The sequence below is a fragment of the Onthophagus taurus genome, chromosome 11 (assembly GCF_036711975.1).
Source record: "Onthophagus taurus isolate NC chromosome 11, IU_Otau_3.0, whole genome shotgun sequence".
Lineage (NCBI taxonomy): Eukaryota > Metazoa > Arthropoda > Insecta > Coleoptera > Scarabaeidae > Onthophagus > Onthophagus taurus.
In genome coordinates this window covers 31,116,514-31,138,315 of record NC_091976.1, presented here as the reverse complement: position 1 = coordinate 31,138,315, position 21,802 = coordinate 31,116,514, and the positions used below count along the sequence as shown (strand labels likewise).

General features: G+C 36.2%; 1 protein-coding gene across 4 annotated transcripts in view; it reads left to right on the top strand.

Moving 5' to 3' along the window:
* Positions 1-451: 451 nt before the first annotated feature.
* The window catches only part of LOC111423486 (protein kinase C-binding protein NELL1-like), a 32,051-nt gene continuing 10,700 nt past the window's right edge, over positions 452-21,802 (top strand). For 2 of the 4 annotated variants that reach the window (XM_023056720.2, XM_023056717.2), the window contains exons 1-3: positions 452-802; positions 16,132-16,266; positions 21,334-21,758. In XM_023056720.2, the coding sequence (XP_022912488.1) occupies positions 751-802; positions 16,132-16,266; positions 21,334-21,758 (612 nt within the window). In that variant the 5' untranslated portion in view covers positions 452-750. The remainder of the gene's footprint in view (positions 803-16,131; positions 16,267-21,333; positions 21,759-21,802) is intronic. The other 2 variants (XM_023056719.2, XM_023056718.2) reach the window with 1 other exon arrangement.

Genomic DNA, 21,802 nt, shown 5'->3' with positions numbered 1-21,802 from the left:
GCGCTTCAATTTAAAAATACTCCTTTGAATTAAAAAATAGAGTATAGTTAAAGTGAAATAAAATAATTTCCGTTCGGTTTTAATCTGGGAAAAAGGAAACGTGATACATGCGATTTTCGCTTATGTTGCTTCTTTAATTGATTTCCGAGGAAGTCAGCAACCTCGATAATTCGTATGCATTTGCGATAATCAAATATGATTAAAATTGTGTTAAATTTAAAAATATTTGAATAAATTTATTTAGAAATCGGTGTTAATTAAAGTTGAGGTAACAATATGATAATAGTTAGACGGTGTGTTACGGTTGCACCACGTCCGTATCTTAATAGTTGTAAAGCCGGCGGCGTTAATCACCTGGTAGCGTCGCGACGGCGGGCGTCGTCGGCGTCGGCGCGCCCCCCTCTCGCGGCGTCGTCATAGCAGGGGCACACTGATACAGTCGCCGTACGACGGAGGTCGCCGCTCAGTGGCGAATGGTCATATTTCGAGCGCGGACGGACCAACGGTGTTCTTCGGCTGCGGCCTGAACGATAAAATCAGAAGACACCACTAAAGACGACCAAAATCGAGGAGACTTCTTTGCCATAAATCAACCGCCGAAGACATTGTACCAATACATCACGGTCGTAATGTGCGTGACAACGTGACGGCGTCGCCGAGGTGTGCAGTGCTCCGCAGTACTGAAAGATGGGGTGCTCCTTCATCATTTCTTCGGGGTGACTTCGGGGTGGAAAGCCGCGAAGAAGGGACATGGCCTGCTACCTATTCGCGGCTACGGTCACTTTGCTGTGGCTCGCCTCAGGTATGTGCTAATTTATTTCAACTCTTCTTAAAAAAAAAATTAACTTAACCATTTCAAATTATGCAATGGTCTCACCATAACCTTGGCTCCAATTGGTGTCCTTATTGATTTTCATTAAGATCGGAACTCTTCCAGTGCCGATTTTGCGATATCGATCGAGACCGACCGTAGGCGTAGGGTTTCTTACTGGTGGTCCTCTCGAAGCCGCTTTTTCGCATTTTCGGGGTCTTTTTCATTAAAAGGGGGAGGGAAAGCGCCACTTGCTTCGAGTCATAAATATTTAGTTATTCAAATGCGTTCGTGAGTGCCCCCTTGCGATGGATCCCGAGTTGTTGCAACCTTCTTGCACCTCACCACCACCATTAGGATAATTTCTCATTCCATTTCGACCAAAACGAAATTTTGCAAAAAACCGATTATGAAATAAATGAAAATAAAAAAAAAAATAGTGCAAAGAATTTATGTAAAACGATCACTAAGCTGATCGAAAACAGCCAGCGGTGCCCATTTAAATATTTACACGGTAAATCTTTTTTAACTAAACATTGAAAAGCCGCGCATTCACCTTCAAAAGTTGGCCCGACCCTAAATAAAATCGAAGACCGGGCTCGCGGGCCAATTAGGTGAGACGTAAATCGATCGGCACCCAATACATAAATTTGAAACGGCCAAAATATCTATCTATCGAAATCATCATAGGAGTAAAAGTCCCGCAGGAACGAGACCCTTCCTCGTATCCTCAAACAAACATTGTCCCCACTGTGCGAAGTCGCCTCATTGTCTCCTTGATTATGTTCCCATCCCTCGTTTTCTCTTTTCGATCCCGTGATGGTCAAGCAATTTGGGGTGAAATTATCCTGCTGAGGAGGGGCGGCCATCTGCTCGCTCTCATCAATTTGAAGGGAATAGACTCGATTTGATTTGATTCATTAATAATTTAAGATTGATATTGAATGCTGAGTAAACGATAAAAATAGTTTTAAACCGATTATAAATGATCCGTACACAAAACGCGAATGATCGTTTGCCAAAAAATATCGGGTAAGTTTGCCAACTCCGCGAGGTTAGTTAGGAGTTGAATCGATATCGCGTCGCAATAAACGATGGCCGTTAATGGGCTATAATCAACGGGATTCGTAGAAAGTATGAGCTTATTAATGCCGCGGATTACAGCTTTTGGGAGACAGAGCGGTGCCTGTCCTGTTCAGCGATTTCTCGATCCCACTTGTTCGTATTCTTACAGGAGCGTCGATCTATTTTTAAATATCGGGATAAAAACGTCGCCGCCCACGAAACGTTCCGTAACGTAAACAAAGATTTTGCAACGTGAAAATCACGTCGCCGGTAACGTTACTTTGGTTACGTTTATTTCGTCTGCGAGAAAAGGGGGAATGCGCCGGGTCGAGAAGGAACGCGGGGCCCGCACTCGCTAAACAATCAGGTTCGTATTTCGTCCCCCATTGTTCCTTCGATTCGCGAACTTCTGAATGGGAAGCATTCGCGCATTGTATTCGGGTCGACGTCGCCGAAAGAAAACTATTCGGTAATTGTCGATAAATCAGCCGAACAGCGCGGAATTTGCCTATTGTTGCCGGTCCGGACCCGGGCCTAAATTCAAAGGAAACGGAATTTAATTTGGGCCACCGCCATAAATTAACAAGCGCACCGGCAACAATAACTACATCTGCACCTTCCTCCTATGCGCCACTATTATACAAATTCTCAAACTCCCCCTTTCTGATTCAAACATTCGTACGACATTCCTATTGTTCGTTTGACCACAGTTAACGGTTATATTTAACATTTCCATATGAATACAATTTCCAGTATATTCCAAAACTATTTTACAAACTTTTAGATTTTCTGCCACAACCCAATTTATGAAGCAAACGTATTTTCTGAGATTGATCCAATTGTAACACGCCCTTAAAAAACATTCTCATTAGCATGCCATTAACAAGCTTGAAAAGGAAGATTAAGTCAGAAACAACTCAATGTTGCTGCAGAGACAATTAATAAGGAAGATGAAATTTATGTCCCAAATAACGTACAAAGTGTCGCTGAATAGTTTCAACATCATCACGATACACCATAACACTGGTGTAAAAATATACCATAACACTGTTGACAAATGCCAAATAAAGGGTTTTTATCTACGACTGCTTGGATAAGTCATCATTACCACACTCATTTGAGGTGATTTGAGTTACGTAATGAAGTTCATTACCGCACTGGTTTCATTACGTAACGCATTTTTAGCCCAATCAGAACAGACTTAATTTATTGAAACGAGCAACAATACAGAAGAAGAGAAACAATACTATTTATTATAAACATTAATTGTTATGTTTTTACATTTCGGAACACATATTCCAGATGAGTAATAGTATATTATTATGAGTATATAATGTCACGAGCGTAGCGAGTGGTATAATTAACACATTATATGCGAGTAAAATACTATACTTTGTCCACGACTATTGAAATTGATTCCATAAATTTATTTTTTAAATAAATTTTAGAATAAAGTTTAAACGTCAATGTGACACAAATTCAATATTACTAACTGTAACCAACTTCACAATTTGTCAAAATTAAATGTCAATTTTATAAAACGTCATTTTCTTTACTAAAATTTATGAATTTATGCTTAAATCATACGAAAAAAGAAATTTGTTTAGGTTTTTTAATATCAAACTTTTAGAAACTCCTAAAAAATTGAATTAAATTGATGTTTTTTGAAATTTTAACGTTTCAAATAATTAGTATTAGTCTGTCAAGTTGGTTACCCGTGAATGCCCGTGAATTATGATTATTATTCACCGCTATTATTCACTCCGTGAAAAATGACTACCCTTTTGTTTTAGAAAACTCATTCATAAGGTATATATTATAAGGTAGTCGTGGACAAACATGTTATTGAAACTGAAAAAATAGACTGAAAAATATTTTTATGAATATCAAAATAGATCTTTTTAAAGAAATTGATTTATAAGTAATTTTTAGCAGTCGTAGTAAAATGTTGTATATCACACGTGGGCTAGAACATAATTACTGCACGAGTATGGAAAATTGCACGACGAGGTCATAGACTGAGTCGTGTAATCACGATTCGAAACTGTAATATAAATAACTATTATATACCCAACCCAACCCCAAATTACGTAGAAATTTTTTTACCATAAATTTAATATGATGAAATCGCAATTTGAAATCCAATATGATGCCAAGAAATTTTACTTTATCCGTGGACCGGATAGCAGTACCGTTAAAGTTGTAAGGAAAGTTTCCAAGTCAATGTAATTTTTTGGCATTTGTCATATGTAATTTAGGTAAAATTTGTTGACGCGATCCTCCTGTAGTCTAAGACAGTCCAGATTAGACCCGATCCTTGTGGATATTTTATTATCATCGGCATAAAGTAAAAGCTCAGAAAATTTAAAATAAGAAGAAATATCGTTTATGTACAGGGTGGTTCATATTCGATGTCCGAATAGGCTATCTCCGAAACTATAAGAGTTAGAAAAAAAGTAGTTTACATGTCATGATCTCATTTTTCGAGAAACTGCTAATGCCAAAAACTTCAAAGCGCTATCGACTTTTGTTTTTCCCCTAGAGGCCAAAATTGAAAATATCGTAAAACCAGCAAGTGCAATTATCTTGGTTATTATTATATGTGGAATATTATAACTAAAACATTATATAGACACTTTTTTACAGAGAATCTAAAAGTAAGCTACTTTTTTTCTAAGTCTTATAGTTTCCGAGATAGCCTAATCGCACATCAAATTTGAACCACCTGTATATTACAAATAGTAAGGTTCCAAGATGACTATCCTAAGGCACACCGGATATGATAGGTTTGAAACCAGATACAAAGCTACCAACCCTAACCAAGACTGAACAAGTCCATCTGGAATAGCAAAGGAGAAAAGTTTCTGTACAAGAATAGAGTATGATTGATTTTGTCGAAGGCTTTGGAGTAGCGTCAATCTGAGATTCCTCGTTTAACCCGTTTATACCCAAATTATTTTTTTTTAGAATTTTGTGTTTCCAGTCTTCAAGCATTATTTTTAAGAAAATACTATTTTTTCGTAGTTTTTTTGAATCTTCCATTAATGAAACAATGGCCATGAACTTATACTTTTTCAATAAAATCAATCAAATCAACATAAACTTCAACAATAAATCTATTGTAATTATTTATTGTCCATTATCTTGTGTGGAAGTGAACATTTTTGACAAGATTACTCGTGTTTTCTTTTACAGAAACCACAGCCATATTGTTCATTTTTTGTCCAAGTCCTTTTCTATATAGTTGTTATTCGTTGTGCACTGAAATATCGACACAAAACGTAAAAATTGCCATTCTTCGATCTAATGGAAATCCTGTAGTTGTCTATGTTCTCATCCATACTACATGAGGTTATGTAACCTGGCAATCTTTTTTTCTGTTTTGATATCCACCTTTCCATTCTACATTCTGGAAGTGTAGAATCATAAGTACTGTCCATTAAAATTCTATTATCATGCCAGCTTGCAACATCTTTACAATAGTCATCGACACGTCTGTCCTTCTTTTCTACCACTTTTGAAGGCATTATGGGACACTTTTCAATTCTATTTATTATATTCCTGTAAATGAGTTTCTAGCTTGTTTTGGTAGGACTTTTATCAGTCCAAGTACTGCAGACCCTCCTACACCAAATGCTGGTTCCTTTATACTCGGTTTTCTTACTTTTTTTGTGGTTGTCGCATTTTCTTCGGACTTTTGGACTTTCTTACTTTTTTTGATCGGATTTTTCCAGTTTCGTTTTTTCGGTAACTTCTTTTGTATTTCTGACAAAGGTTCGTAATCACTATTTGACTCTTCGTCAATGTCGCTATCATCAATTGTGAAGGTCCGTCCTTGATTTGTAATTTTCGCCATAGCTTCCGCTTGAAATTGTCGACCATCCAGTTAATGATGTCGTGGCAGAAGTCTTCATTGCCGCTAATTCAGCACTTTCAGCACCATCATCTGGAGGAGTGCTAAAAACATCAGCGGCTCAAAAATCCTCGTCTTTTATTACTTGAATGTGTTTTGCAGTTGTGAGGGGACTAAAATTATTAAAAATCATTATGGATTCGTTTAGTCCATAGTTCCAATATTGGAACTTTTGGGAAAAAGTGTTTTTTTTTTGTACTTATCGTATTTATAATTATAGATGATATATGGAAATGTGTTGAGAATTGTTAGGGCAATAAACACAACTCCAAATAATAGATAATATTAGTTTAAAAATAGAAATTGTCATTTAGCCATTTTGGCCATTGGTGTTTCATTATTGCAATTGTGAGAATAAACGGGTTAAAGCAGAATGAATAAAGTTTACATAGGTCAACAGATGAGACTCTACCAATCACCCAGATAGGAAAACATGTTGTTCATACATTATAGAGTGAGAAATAGGGAGACTAAGATATTGGTGGATAATTTTCTCAAAGCTCCAAGAATAAAGTTGGAATACCATCCGGACCAGAATTAGAAGACCGGTCAAGATGCAACAGAACATTATGAATTGCAGTAGTGGAAAACCTAAGCTGTCGATTGTGCCATCTACAAAAACAGCCGAGAAGTAATCCGAGAAAGCGCAAGAGATCGCAGGACACGAGTCAAGTATGGCACCATCAAAGGAAGTCATTGAGGTTGGCATGCCGGATGAAGAACCCTTTTTGCTATTAACCATATCTTTTTTGATTTCCTCAACACATCTGCCAGAACAGAACCTAAATAAGCTAGAACGGTTATACCAATGAGCTTTATAGATTAAAAGACGACATGTTGCATAAGCTTTGGTTGATCTATTTAAACAAAGTTTGCATGATCTTCTTGCATCCACACTGGATTATCATGAAGCAATCTTTGCCACAAATAATTAGAGGTTAAAATTGAAATCTCACAAAATTTAGCCATTTACGAAAACTTTTTTGCAATCATTTTAGATTTCTTTTTATTTTCGTTCTTCATTTCTATTACTCGATAAACAATCGTTTAATAGACGATATGATCGCACGAAAGGATTCAAATCTAATCATGTTAAAAGGTTTTCCGTTATGTACACTCCTTTAAGATGCGCTCGAATCGTTAAAAGCAACAGATACAATAAATTTGCTCGTAAAAATCTTACCTAGTTTCTTAATTTAAACAGTTTTAACTATTTAATGATATTTGAACTACTTAATTTCTACATATACATTATATAAAACGCGTGTTCTTGCGATTAAATACAAATAGCAAGGTGTAACACGGTTTTATTACCACATAGCAGAAAAGGAACAAGAGCTTAAAGTCTTTACAATCCATTAGCAACAGCTTCACGTAAGTGCCAGAATTTACGCCGCAGCAGATGTTCCCGTGGTCGTCGTCCCTCGACATCCCGTCTGTCACGTGCTGCTCCTCGCTGTGCTCCGTGTACAGGTGGGCGCTTTGTGCAAAGCTTAAAGCTTGCTCTTTTTCAATAATGAAGAACTAAGTAATGGTCTAACAGATTTTTATCATTTTAATGAATTTATTGTGTGTTGTAAAATATTATTGAATCAAAAAGTTTTGTCTGGAAGAAGTTGTCGTTGGCGCCAAAATCGTTTGGCATCCGACTGGGTGCAGGAAAAGAAACCGATTATATTATGTTTGACGGAACGTTAAACTCGGTGGGCGAGCGGTCAAAATAGAGTGCTGTATATTCATTTTGATTTGAGTACACGGCCGAGAAGTGCAATCAGTTTTCTGACGGAAGTTTCAAAACATTTTGAAACGATCCAAGAATACTCGGGTTGTTTAACTTGATTCTCTTTACTTTAAACTTAATTTAAAGTTAATGCAGAATGTCGATGTTAATTTGGAGCATGCAATGAAACCGGAAGAGTAGCATTGACCGTGAGTTGAAATGTCGAACAAGTAGAAAACAAAAACCTAAATGGAAAATGTCAACAGACGCGAGCTTTCTATATCGGAATTTTGGCACCCGATTTTCATGGCTGGTTTAAGCTCTTCTTTCCCTATAGCACTTCAACGATGACTAAGACTTGGTCTGAAACAAACTGAAAGGGCGTCGTAAGCGATCTTCTTGTAGCCGTGAAACTGTACGGGTTTATAATTAATCCGTCGGGTAACAGTGGCAAGGACGCGACGTCGTCTGGCGGGCGTCGCGACGTCCAGCTGGTGTGAAATGGCCCGCGTCCAAACCAATTTCACGCGTCGATGCACGAACCTTATTAGACGCATGGCATCTGTCGTCGACGGAGGCGTTTTTACGAGACCGGCTTCCGAGAAGCAACATCACCTGATTTCCTGCGGAATTTCGGTCGTCGCAGGACCAAAACCGAAACAGGACCGCCGAGGGTCGCTCGTTAAGATTCCGAGGGCGGCCCATACGAAATGTAAAGCGGCCCACCCCGAAAGCCCACCTTCGAACGAATTCTTAACGTTTCGTCACGTCCCCCATTACCTTTTAAAAGTAAGAAAACTTTTCTCTTGCTGAACGGACGACCACGGCCGGATAGAAACGTTTTAATGCGCCAAATTCGCTTGCGTAAAATTTGTTTACGCTCGGCGTCGTAGTAAACAAACCTGGGTTGTAAAACGTCGGGAGGTGGGCCAATTAGACGGACAACGATGTCAAAATTGCGACGCCTGCGTCGATCAGCCCTGACCTCGTCCAAGTCAGTTTGTAACGAGCCTATTGATGCGTTGATTGCGACCATCTTATTCTTTTCCGTGCTTTTCTCTCAAATTGCGACCGTTATCTCATCGGATTGCGCCCTTGTTCGGGGATAATTTTCCATGATGTAATGTCACAGACATTTCTAATGTATCCTCAGGGGATTAGGTCATTGAGTTAAGTAAAGGATGCTTTCTCCTTAATTACTCTATTGATAACAAAAGATTTCAATATATTCTACATCATTAAACAATCTTAATTCATTCCTTAATTCATTTTTTATACAACTGAAAAAGAATAACTCAGTGGAAAACTTTGTGACCTTGAAAACTTTTTATGATTTTGATTTTGTAAAACTATTCTAAATTGCTGCAAGTTAACAAAGATTAATTCAAGCCAATATTAAGACATTGTATTCAGTACTGTAATAAAACCTCATTGAACCAGATGGTGCAACACACATGTACATTATTGGATTTGATGAAATTTGAAACTTAACATGATGGGATTGTAATCAAAACTAAATTTGATCAAAAAACAAATTTTTTAACACGTACAGCGTCGAGGTATTTTAATCAACTTTCATTCGGTTTTTTTTTACTTTTTTCCTACATCAATCTGTTCATTTCATTGTATGTGTATGTACAGGGTGGCCAAATTGCGCACTTTTAAAGGGAAACTCCTATTTCTATCAAATATACATTAAAAATGATATCAGTGTCTGAGTCTCGATTTTTATAAGAAACTTAATGGCGAAAACCACATATCGATATCTCTTACAGTTTCCGAGATACAGGATGTTTTTCAAAAAAGTGCTTTTTCGAAAAGTCGTCATAACTGATAAATGTTCATTTCTGTGAAAACATTTCCAAAGCAACTTTTTATGTAGAAGTCGATAGAATAAGTTAGCTTTTTCAAAGCAATATTTTAGTGTTATTATTTTTAAATGGAACATCCTATACAGTGTGTCCCCGGATAGGTGAAACGACTCTTATAAAATGTAAATTTTTGTCGATATTAATTGTCATCTTTTGGGGTTCAGCCCTGCTTAGTTAAAGACTAATTTTAAACATATTTTCAAGCTTTAAAAGTTTAAGTGAGTGTTGACATTGAAGCGAAAACTTCTTGTGTGTCAGGTAAAGTACCTTTTCTGTTTACAGTATGGTAAAATGTTACTAAGAAATTTTATTCAGAATAAAAAGTTATGACCATATGCAAATTTTCGGAATCATCGGCCTCCTTTATAAGATTAGATACTTTATTAAGATTTTTTGTTTTGAGATTCAAATTGTTCGGGAGAAATAAACAAACCGTTGTTAAAATATGAAAACCACAAAAGAAAACAGTTAATCATAATTAACAGTTAATCAGTTTCATCATAATTTTTTTTTTAGAGTGAATACTTCCTGCTGTAAGAAATCTTTTGATTAAACGAAAACAAGTACTTCTTTTATTTCCAGTATTTGAAAATTTTCCACTAAATAAAGCAATAGCCATATTTATCGGTTTTTCCCCGGTTTCATAACATTGAATCACTTAAACTTTTTCCTCTAATGTTAACATTGTATTTAAAAAACACTTTAAATTTACTAAATTACAGTTTGGCAGATTAACGTTGACAGGAAAGCAATTTTGTTTTTCCATGGCAGTCTTTTTAGAAATAAAATTGTGTGATATGGATTTTTATCAAAGTAGGCCGATCATTCCGAAAATTTGCATATGGCCATAGTTTTTCATTCTGAACAAAATTTCTTAGTAACACTTTCACGTACTGTAAACAGAAAAGGCACTTTACCTGCCACAAAAAAAGTTTTTCTTTCACTATCAAGACTCACTTGTTTTTTAAAAATTGAAAATATGTTCAAAATTAGTCTTTCATCAAGCAGGGCTAAACCCCAAAAAATTACAATTAATATCGAAAAAATTTTACCTTTTATTTTTATTTTTATCGAAAAAAGTTAATCTTGATAAAAAATTTTGCTAGTTCTTAGAGTAAGATTGGGATAGAAACATTTAACGTATTTTATACACGTTGTTCAGAAAATTGAAAAAACTATAATGGTACAAGAATAAAGTGCATTTATTTGAGAAGAAGTAAGTGTGTAAAGTCTCTAATACTAATTTTCGAAAAAATCGGCCTACTTTTATTTATTTGTGATCATTTTTGTACTACTTATTTTAGTAGGCGTTGATAGTGACAAGCTTTATAGACACTTCGCTTTTATACTTTATAGCCGTAGTATTGTCAGCTTAAAATGCTTACTTTATAGCAAAAAATTTACTTGGTGCAATGTGTTATTTTGTGTTATACACAGTCGATATCTTTTTTTAGCCCATTTTGCCGAGTTGATAAGCTCAATAGGCCTAAGTGTTACAAAAGCATTCACAACTGCGGCTTCTAATTGCTGTCGGGAATTTATTAACTGTTTATAGATAACATATTTCAATTTTTTTCAAAGGAAAAATTCCATAGGTATTAGATCCGGTGACTAAGCCGCCCAGCGAATAGAACCTTGATTACCTAACCAACAATCACCAAAAGCTGCGGTCAAAAAATTGGTGACAATAGCAGCATTGTGAGGCGGCACCATCATGTTGATCGTCAACAACAGATTCGATTAGTTGCCTAAATATGTTCAAATATTTTATTTGTGCTGTGCACCAGCACTACTCACATGCGCTTCATCTGTCCAAATACAATTTAAAGAAAAATTGCGTGCTTCATCACATTTTCCCAAGAGCCATTGGCAAACATTCATGCGCCGTTCAAGATCTTCTAAATCTAAAGTAATGGACTTTGCTAGTTCTGTATGGCTTAAATCTGAATTTTTTCAAAATCCGCCTAGCTTTGATTGACAGATATCCGCGTTGATATCTGTGGATTATTTTCCATTGCCTCTAAAACTACTACTTCTTCTAATTCCCCGTCTTCATTCGGTATATAAGTTTTTGATCTTTTCTTTTCGAATTGGCCGCTAGTTTGTAGATTTTATCACAATTTTCTAAAAATATCATTAAAAGGTTGCCGCCTTTCTGGATATCGTTCATGATATAAATTTCCTGCAGTCTCTGCATTCTCCCCAGATTGTATAAAACATGGAGTACGTCGCGCCTTTATCTTACCTACATAAAGAAATAAGGCGCGACGTCCTGTCTGGGACGCACCATCTGTTCCGATTGGACGGAACCCCCGTCACCCCGCAGAGCTTATTTCTGTTTCTCTTTAATTTGTAATTCCATTAAATCGTTCTTAAAAAATTAGACAGCTCTAATTTTGAAAAACTGTTAACTAAAATAATGATGTTCACTCATTAAGACCACATCAGACTACCACCTATTCAAAAATTTTCGTATGATAGTTTTCGAGAAAAAAAATCGCAAAGTTGACAAAGTTGCCGGTACCATAAAAAATCGGGTACTTTTTTCGTTTAACTCGCGATAAAAGGAAAATCGCGGATCCGAAAATTGCTAAACTAGAAAAATGCTAAACTAAAAAGTTCATTTTAGTATTTAAACTGAATTGATAATGTCTTTTATATATTGATAAAGCTCAAAATCAACCCAACCCAACCCATTCTCTGTAAACGATCTTTATTCATATGCCGCACTTTGTAATTATTGCCCACATCTACTTTTCATGGTTTCTACCATATACTTGTTGATGCGAAAAAAAAACCTTATTCAAAGTATCCGAACTCAATTCGGAAAAGGAGTCTACAGTTTTGCAAGCCGATTGTTGCTGCAATCACTGAATTGCATTAAAATAGCATAAATCTAGACGTTTGTATCGGGACTATTGGGTGGCTGACACAATATTTTGATTTTGAACCGGATTTTGGCCATTTTGTTTAAATTTCGGGCAATTTTCCAATAATCATGTTCTTATACTCATCTCTAGTTACATTAGAAACCACTTTCTTTTCAATGGTCCAATTTTTACTGCTCCGTTTAGCAGGTTCCAAAAACACAAAAGGCTAAATGCCAAGTTTTCCATCCAAGTTCTTATTTTCAGAATGATTCCAACGTGAATGAGCTACAGCTGATATAAGAAGCCAACGTACGAATATTACGTCGATTATGTAATGGTTAATGGTACTGACTTTATTAGCGCCATCTCAATATTTTTCGGTTTTCAACTACTTCAGCACCATCGGCTAATGAGTTTCGGGCTTGATGCCAAATTCGGCTTACAGTTTTTACGGATACACTAAATTTGTTCGCTGTCATCTAAATTAGCCTTGTTTCAGTTTGCTATTCTTACTCAATTCCTGTAACGCATGATAAACGGCTTGCCTTGTGTTGGGACTTAACTTTGGTCTTTTACGACCGTTTCTTGTCAAAATGTTTTCCTTCTCCCACTATTTTCTTAAACCGGATCTTTATGCGAGGTCCTCTTTACTGTAGGAAAAATTACAAAACTTTTTAATGGCAGTGAAAAACTTAACCTTTATAAGTGTTTTCAAAACGATAACTGACGTTTAAAAAAGTAAGACCGCGAAATTTTTGAAAAAAATCGATATCGGACACTTATTTCTGAACGGAGGGAATAATACATACAGGGTGTTTCATGAGGAATGGTACATACGTTAATATGTTATAGATTTGTTCATTTTAAGCAGAAAAGTTCCTAAAAACATGTGCTCAATTCTCAAAGGTAACTGGGATACAGACAGTTAATGCAAAAACTTCACGCACGTCAATGTTTGACATTTAACATTATTTGGTTGACGTGTCGACTAAGTTGTTGATAATGCCCCACATATTGACTCTTGCAGAATATGCTGATATGGTGTTTTAATAACCCTAATCAAGGCTGAGATCTTCTGTTCTTGAAGGCAACCTCGGCTTCATTATTTAAGTCGGCAAAATTAAAACGTCCAGTTAATGCCCCTCTTTTTTTGTGCCCAAGCTAATGTCATGGATACAAAAAGATCTCGGTTTCATTTTCGCAGATGATAAATATAAATGGAAATCCAGCTACTGCCTCGGCCGCAAGCGACCTCGGCTTTATTCTCCCAACCAGCAAAGTAAAAGCACAATTGAGTTAGCGGCAAGTAAAAAAAGTAATGAAAATAAAGTCTTAAATCGACTTAGCAAAATATACAGTGTGTTCATTAATTATCGTATCCGATGTCATCATTGCAAGTATGCAACCAATATCACACTGAATATATTTGCATCCGCAAATCGTGTATTGCATTACTAATATTGTGATATTGGTTGCATACTTGCAATGATGAGGTTGGGTACGATAATTAATTAACACACTGTAGTTACAGAGAGCGTGATTTGATGATTATGGCAATAATTGGTGCAATTCTTGCAAAAATGACATAAATAACTCTGAATAAATGCAGTGTAAACCACGCTTATTTCAATTTCTCTTTGAATTACTCCAAAAATTCATTGTTCTTTTTTTTTATATTCTTAGTTTCAAAAAAAATGTTGTTCGATTAATTTTGTAGCAGATTTTCCTGAGAATATTAAATTTAAAGATAGTTCTAATCTAATTCTTAATTATGTGTATTAATGAATTAATGGTCAATAAATTGATAAGTTTATGTTTTTGGAGAAGACCACACGCATTTATTAGAGATAAAGTGCATTTAGCAAGTTATTTCCGAGTCTTCTTCGAATATCGAACGTGCTACTTCACCACTTCTGGATGACCACTTCTCAGTATCAGTAATGCTTAAGATCTTCTACTCCACTTCCTCGCAAGTCCGACCTCTTAAATCCGCTTACAAGGATAGATCTTCTATTCAACGATCAATAATCATTTCCATTTATAGTTCTATTTTTATAATTTCTATTTTACTTGAGAAATGGGATCGATAAATTTTATTAAACCATTCAGTTTGCCGTCTTGGGTTCATTAACTTTGCCCACCTATTAACTAAGGTGGGTAAAAGCCATCAATCAAAATCCGCTGGACGTAGAACTAACACTGGTTAATGGCTGGTCCGTTTTATGGTCAACGCCGGTGCGTACACGTTTGAACTCGCCGAACCTAACATAGACTAGCATCGACGTTTGTCGCGCACCTAAAACGGGTTGGATCTGGTTATGGGGGCGTTCAATACTCGCGTAACGATTCTCGACGCTCGACAACGGTAAAACACAGAAACATAAATTTGGGTCGTTTGTTTGATTTTTATTTCTTTACATCATCATTTTGGCCGATTTCTAGTCGATGACGTTTTTAGCTGCTGGGTCAGGCCTCCTCTCTCGGCACCCCGATATTGATTTCTATGTCTTATATGCCGGGGAGAACTACTCCAAGTGTCCACAATGGAGAACGTTGATTGTGTCTCGTTTCAATCGATTCGACATTGCGGAGAATTTTTCTTTAGCGATTTAAGTTTCTGTGTTGATTGTACAAATTGATAATTCGAATCAATTATATATCTTGGAAATAGCTTGTCTAATGCGAGTAAGTTTGTCTATGACCTTTGCGTGTTTCATACCAATCCATTAAGTCGACCCAGACGAGTAAAATTATTACTTAGCGAGGGTAGCAACCTCATTCACTCGATAAATTGGCTCTTTCCATTCTACCGTGTGCAAAATTAGCATTTATTACGAAACAACTAATCGTAGTGTGAAGGAATTAAAAGTTGCGATATAAACTCGAACAAAAAAAAAGGAATTTTTTCGTTTTGAAATCACTAGGGAAAGTGAGTCAATGATCGGGTGGGAACGACAGCAGGTGATGTAAGTTACAAGGGGTGTTCAAAATACCGGAAACAGATTGGGGAAGTGCACGTTAAAAGGGTGTCTATTATAGAAGTGTATTTATTTTAGTCATAACAAAAATCGAAGCAAAAATAATGCAAAATTGATTATCGAAGCAGTGAAAGTTGGAACAATTGTGTTTGGCAGATACATTCGGGTCAAAGAGTGCCAACTGTCAGAGGGGAACAGATAGAGATAGAGAATAGACGGGCGCCTGAAAGGCTGAAACTAGCGCCGGCTATAAATTCACGTTCAGACACACAGGACGTTGCCACAGTTTTCGGGGTAACGCAGTGACCTCTATGTCGGGGTCGAATACGTTACGTAACAAACTGAACCCTTCACAACCCCTTTTCATTGCATTGAATTGAGCAAATAACCTGTCCTCCACCTAGTTGTGTAACAACGCTCAAAGGTATTAAATTGAATTGAGCGCCTCCACCAATTCAAACCAATTCAAACCAAAATAAAAATGAATCTTATTATTCGATTCTTTATGCTTTAATATTAACATATTTGGAACCAACAATGTAAGAGAATTTAAAATTGCATCATCACATGTGTGTTTCTGGGTCATCTAAAATAGAAGTACTATTCTTTTAGCCGCAGTAATAAATCACAAAGAAAAAAAAGAATTAATAAAGAAAACCCAACTTACAAGACATTTTTAGAAAGATCAATAATTTTAGTCGACAAAAATCGATTTCATTCAACACAAACACAAATCTTTCTGCGATAAAATCTTGCACTAAAAGAAGATTGCAATATTAACCCCATTCTACGAAGGGTTATTGACCAAGCTGAAGCGGGCTTCAACCTTAAAATTAATCCCCTCTCCCAGAAATAAATGCTAATGGCATTTCTATTACTCATCCCAATTTTTTTTTGTTGCAGCTACTGGCCTCGATCCCTTAAATCAATACTTCGACCTGTTCGAATCTCTGGATCTGCACAATACGTCTCGGCCTGGTGTTAGAGGTTATTACGATAAACTTCCACATCAATTGGTGCCTGCATATTCACTACAAGGTAAGATGAATTTAGAAATAGTTTTTATTTGAACACGTTTCTTCCATAAAATAGAGCTTTCTGAGACGCGTGTATAGTCCCAAGTGTATTACAAAGTGAAAAATACCGTCTCCAATTTTAGATAAAAAGGGATGTCGCGAAAGATTTATGCGTCTGCTGGGGTTGCCTCCTTTTTCGTTTCGTGTCCCATTAGATACAAAGTTTTATACGTTGTCCCCATCATCACCGGATTTTCTTGCAACTTATATCCCGCCGCGAATTCCCTTCCTTCGGGAAATCGAGATAAATTCCCCAACCCAACCCCGGGGAAATATTCGCCAATGTCTTGTGTAAAGTCCAAGTTCGATGTAATGAGAAAGAATGGAAGTAATTTCAAGATTTGTAACTCGGCCGTCAAAGGGTAAGTTAATTTTCCGGTAGGGGGCCTTTAATGAACCCGGCCGAGTACGTGATTCGATTTGGATGCTGCCTAACACAGTTTCGTACGCTCCATCACGTCTTTGATGTCACAACACAATTTCTAAACCAATTAAGTAATTAAACGTTTCCTTGTTTTACTTCACAAAAGCAAACAAAGTTTAAATTAATAATAGTAACTTCCCAAAATCGTTAGAAATTTCAAAACACATTAAAAGCTCCCTTTAGAAGTGGATGGAACGATGTCGTAATGCATTCAGAGTTCCTGGAAGCAATTTAGAAAGCGGAATTACCCACAATATTTGAAGCATCCCCATCTGGCTCTAATCTTTGATGTTATAAAACTTATAAGCTCATTTATATACGTTTTATAACTTTGACATCACACTTTAGTTTGAAATCAGCAAATTTTAACATAAATTTTATGCATAGCAACCAAGATTCAATATGTTTGGAATGGAAGACATCTTTTCTAGTTCTTCTAGAGCAGTGATGGCGAACCTTTTGAACTGGAAATGTCAAAATTTTCAAAACTTTTAATAGTATGCTATATCTATAATATAACATCTCACAGTAATACATTGAAGAATATATTATTAATAACGCCATTGCTAGATTCTTTATGTTAGTAAATGTTACTGCCAAATCTGTAGTATTCAAAATTTCCTGTTCGTAGTTGCACTCTTCTTCATTATTTAAACAATTCCACTCCAAATTTTCAAGCTTCACTCTTAACTCAACGAATATATGACTCCAAACTTTTTCTTGAAATTCTACCAGCTCATTTCTAAATTTTCAATTTCCAACCATTGGAAATCATTTAAATCCAAAGTATTGTAAATAACTACATAATGTTCTCTTCCAGTCTTCTAAATTGATTAAATCTTTTGCCGAACTATTCAGATAATGAATTATTATATTCTGGTAAAAAAAGTATACACTCCGTTGCATTAATGGTCTTCTCAAGATACTTTTTAACCGAAGAAAATATTTGTAAGTTGCCAAAACCTTGTAATTTTAAGTTTAGTTCATTCATATGAACAGACAAATCTGTAAAAACATCAAATTACTGATCCACTTATCATCATTAATCTGGGGAAAGTTTGCCACGATCCTTCTTACCAAAGTGCAGAAAATTTTGGCTTATGGAGAGGTCGAGCAGTGATAAAATTAACAATTTTTGTTACATCAGACATTACATTATTCAGTTCTGAAAATCTTGATTTAGCACACAATACCTCCTGATGGATAATGTAATAGAATGATACAATAAGATGTCTAACAGTTTCCATAAACAATTTGACGAATCCTTCGAATTTTTTCAAACCATATTTGGACACAATTTTAGAGATATCAATGTTTAAGTCACTGAACGTTTCTATGTTGAGCTATCTATCCTTTCTTTTCCATGTTGAGCTATGGAATAAGCAACATAATATCTTGCTGATGACAATTCCGTACATCTATGTCCATATATCCTGGAAAGGTCGGCTACTGGTACTTCCGCACTTGTTATCATCCAATCTTGATTTTTTATTTTTTTTATTTTCCATTACGCGGCTGGTAAAATGAAAAAATCGCGAAAGATGTAACCTGCTAAACTAGCTAACCTAACTATAAAACCTAATTAACTAATAATTATAAATTCAATTATGAAATTTCTTGTCTCAATGGAGGTGTGTCATTCAAAATCAATTCGCGTATCACCTCTGACACACGTGTCATAGGTTCGCCATCACTGTTCTAGAGTATCATCAGGATCCGCAACCTGCATAGATAATTAGCGCAGATTGCTAAAGTAACAACAAAAATCACAATCATAACAAATATGAAAAAGATAAGATTAATTACAACAGAGAAAATACTTGAATTCAATCAGAGTCTTCGTGGGATGCAATGGCCAGATGCTCATCTTGGTTATTCCTCCTCGTTCCATACCACATTCAAAAAATTCGTTCAGTCCACAAAAAGAAGTACCCCATACCAAGAAAAAATGTCAAATATTGGATATATTACACACTATGGCAACAGTTGTGAACTTGCCAGAACACATGGAAATTTACAAGCGATACAATACTCTTTCCAACTTTATACAAAATAGCGACAATCGTTCCAAAACCATTTGGACGGTAATTAAAAACGAATTCTAGAAATTAGACACCAGTAGTGACTATGATGGTCCAACTCCAGATGACTTTGAATTATCTTTGTGAGATTGGCATCCAGATGCCAATTCCTGATTTATATCAATGACTTACCACAAAACTTAACGGCTGATTTGACGTGCCTTTTCGCTGATGATACTTCGCTGTTGGTGACATCTAGAGGAATTTCTCGGAAGATCCGAAGAAGTCGAGCTGGAAGTGAAAGAGTGGTTCGTCAGCAATAAGCTAAGACTGAATGGAAAAAAGACGCAATCACTCATACTTACCAATAGAGAGCCAGATACTGGACATAAGCTTAAATTCCTTGGTCTTAACATAGATTCCCACCTGAAATGGAATTCACATATAGAATACGTTACAAAAAAATTAGCCACAGCAACCTACCTCATCAGAAGAATAAGGATTATCTCAACCCATGAAGCTGCTAGAACCGCCTACTTCAGCCACTTTAATTCCATACTTCAATATGGCATTGAACTTCCAAGCTCTTAATCCAGCAAAAAGAAGCCCTTAGAGCTTTGGTGTGTGCAGGACCGCGAGATACGTACTTAGATGTGGAGATTTAGATTGCTTTTGACATTGTGTCAGAAGAAGCCAATACAAAATATTTCCCACCGGTCGGTAGTGAAAACGAAAATACATACTTTTTATCGCCTTCATTTTATAAACAAATTAATTGGATTCTACTTTATCCAAGAATATTGAAAAAGGAATTTGGAAGAATTTGGAACTATATTGAGGGAGGTTCCAGTTAACCGAAAGAGATGTTATTAATCTTGAGAATGAGTAAAGACAATCTTAAAATGACGTCGGAAATATATTCAATGATGTCAGAGATGATAATGGAAAGGAATTAAGGAAGATTAATCTTGAGATATTCTCAACATTGTCGGAGGTTCATTCTTATGGATAATATTATGGACTGATAATGACGATGAGTTACAGAAACGAAGTTTGGGAATGACATTTATGTTAGGTTTGGTATTTATATGTTAGGTTTGAGATCTACGATGATATTTAGTGATGGGACATTGATCGGAAATCTTGGTGTTGAATTCTGGAAACATTCGCTGCAGAAGCATATTTAAAGCGATGCAAATATTTACTGTCCCTAGCGTCTACATACTGGTGTCCCTAGAGTTACCCTTCTGCATAAGAACAAAATGAGATATTCATCTCATAGTGATATCCACCAACATGACACTAGGCAGAAGAACAGGATCGTCATTCCACAACATCGCATCAAAAGAGCAAAACAAAGCACTAATTATATGTGCATCAAATTATATAATAAATTGCCACCAACCTATTCTGAGTTGTCATTGCCCATCTTCAGAAGGAAAGTGAAGCGATTGTTACTACAATACTCCTTCTACTCAATAGAGGAACACTTAAATTGCATTTTTTTATTGAATATTATTATGATTTTCTTGTATTGTTCACTATTGTACGCACATTTCTTTGCGACAAATAAATTTTATTATTGTTATTTGACGCTATTCGTGTTCTGCCATTCTTCCTCAAAGATTATCAATCTGAGGTGTTCCACTGGAATGTGACTTGCTGCCTCTACACCATTAAATGGCAATCCATAACCACTCCAAAGGTGATATTGTTTAGATCTAAAACAAATTACATAAATAGAAGTTAGAGAAAATTTTTATACAACTAGAGCACAATATGCGGGGACCAGATAACATTCCAATTTAAGTACTAAAACGTGATGGGGAGCCAATAACTTAAGAGCTAACACAACTCTACAATACCTGTCTATAGTATGGCCAATCACAAAACTGTCAGGGGTCCAAGGGCATAAGTGGTCCATTCTGCCAGAGAAGCTACTATGCAAAAAAGAAGAATCATAAATTAAAGATGTGCTTTGATAAACTTTGAAGTATTGGGGAAGACTGAAAAGTTTAGTTTATGCAGAAAATATTAAAAACAGAGAACAACTAGTAGCTAGAATTATGGATGCTGCAGAAACTATTCGTGCTGATCTTTAGACTGTTAGCAGAGCTACCACTGCAATTCTAAGAAGAGCTAGACTATGTATACAGCAACTGAGTGGACATTTTGAGCAACTAATTCAATAAAGCTGTTTCTTTTTAAATGGTCTACTACTACTTATTTAAAATTTCAAATGCTTGTAGCTCGGTTATGATAACGTTTTGGGTGTATGTTCATTAGACATTTTTGACTTGAAATCACCAAGCTATGGCAGTCACGTCGTGGGACAGCAATCTCAAACATTCCAAGTCTATACGAATGCATCTTCAAATGGCAGGAGTTGGCATAATAGTAATCTTATGCATGGCTAAAGCAGTACGATAATTTTATTCTAAACAGAAAAACATTGCCATAAAAATAAATGTAATTCTTTTTCAATTCTATGATCTACACCATAAATCGTTGGGGACTACTTAAATTAGTCTGAATAAATATGCATGTTGAAATAAGTGATATTGAAATGTTTTTATTGTTTTAGGAAACGACCGGGAGTTAAAGCTACCGTCTAGTGCTTTGAAGAAGATTGTGAATTTGCTGCAGGATTCAAACGAATTTACGATTTCGGCGTATGTGCGTCAAGAAGTGCAAAATGTGGGTGCTATAGTGAGTTTCGCGCGCGGCGACAACCGTTACTTGGAATTGCAATCGAGCGGGCGAAAAAATGAGATTCGGTTCCATTACACATCGGCAGTGGACTCGAAAGTGTACGTGGAGACATTTCCGTATCGGCTCGCGGACAACGAGTGGCACCAAGTGGTTGTGTCCGTGTCGGGTTGGCAGGTCCAACTCTTCGTGGACTGCAAGTCGCTTTATAAGCGTCTGCTACGTCCAGGCGTTTTGGCCAAGAACTTTTCCGATACCCAGCTATGGGTTGGCCAACGCTACAATCTCTTCTCCTTCAAGGTGAGAGGGGTTCTCTCGACTTTATCCTTCTTGTTATATTTTCC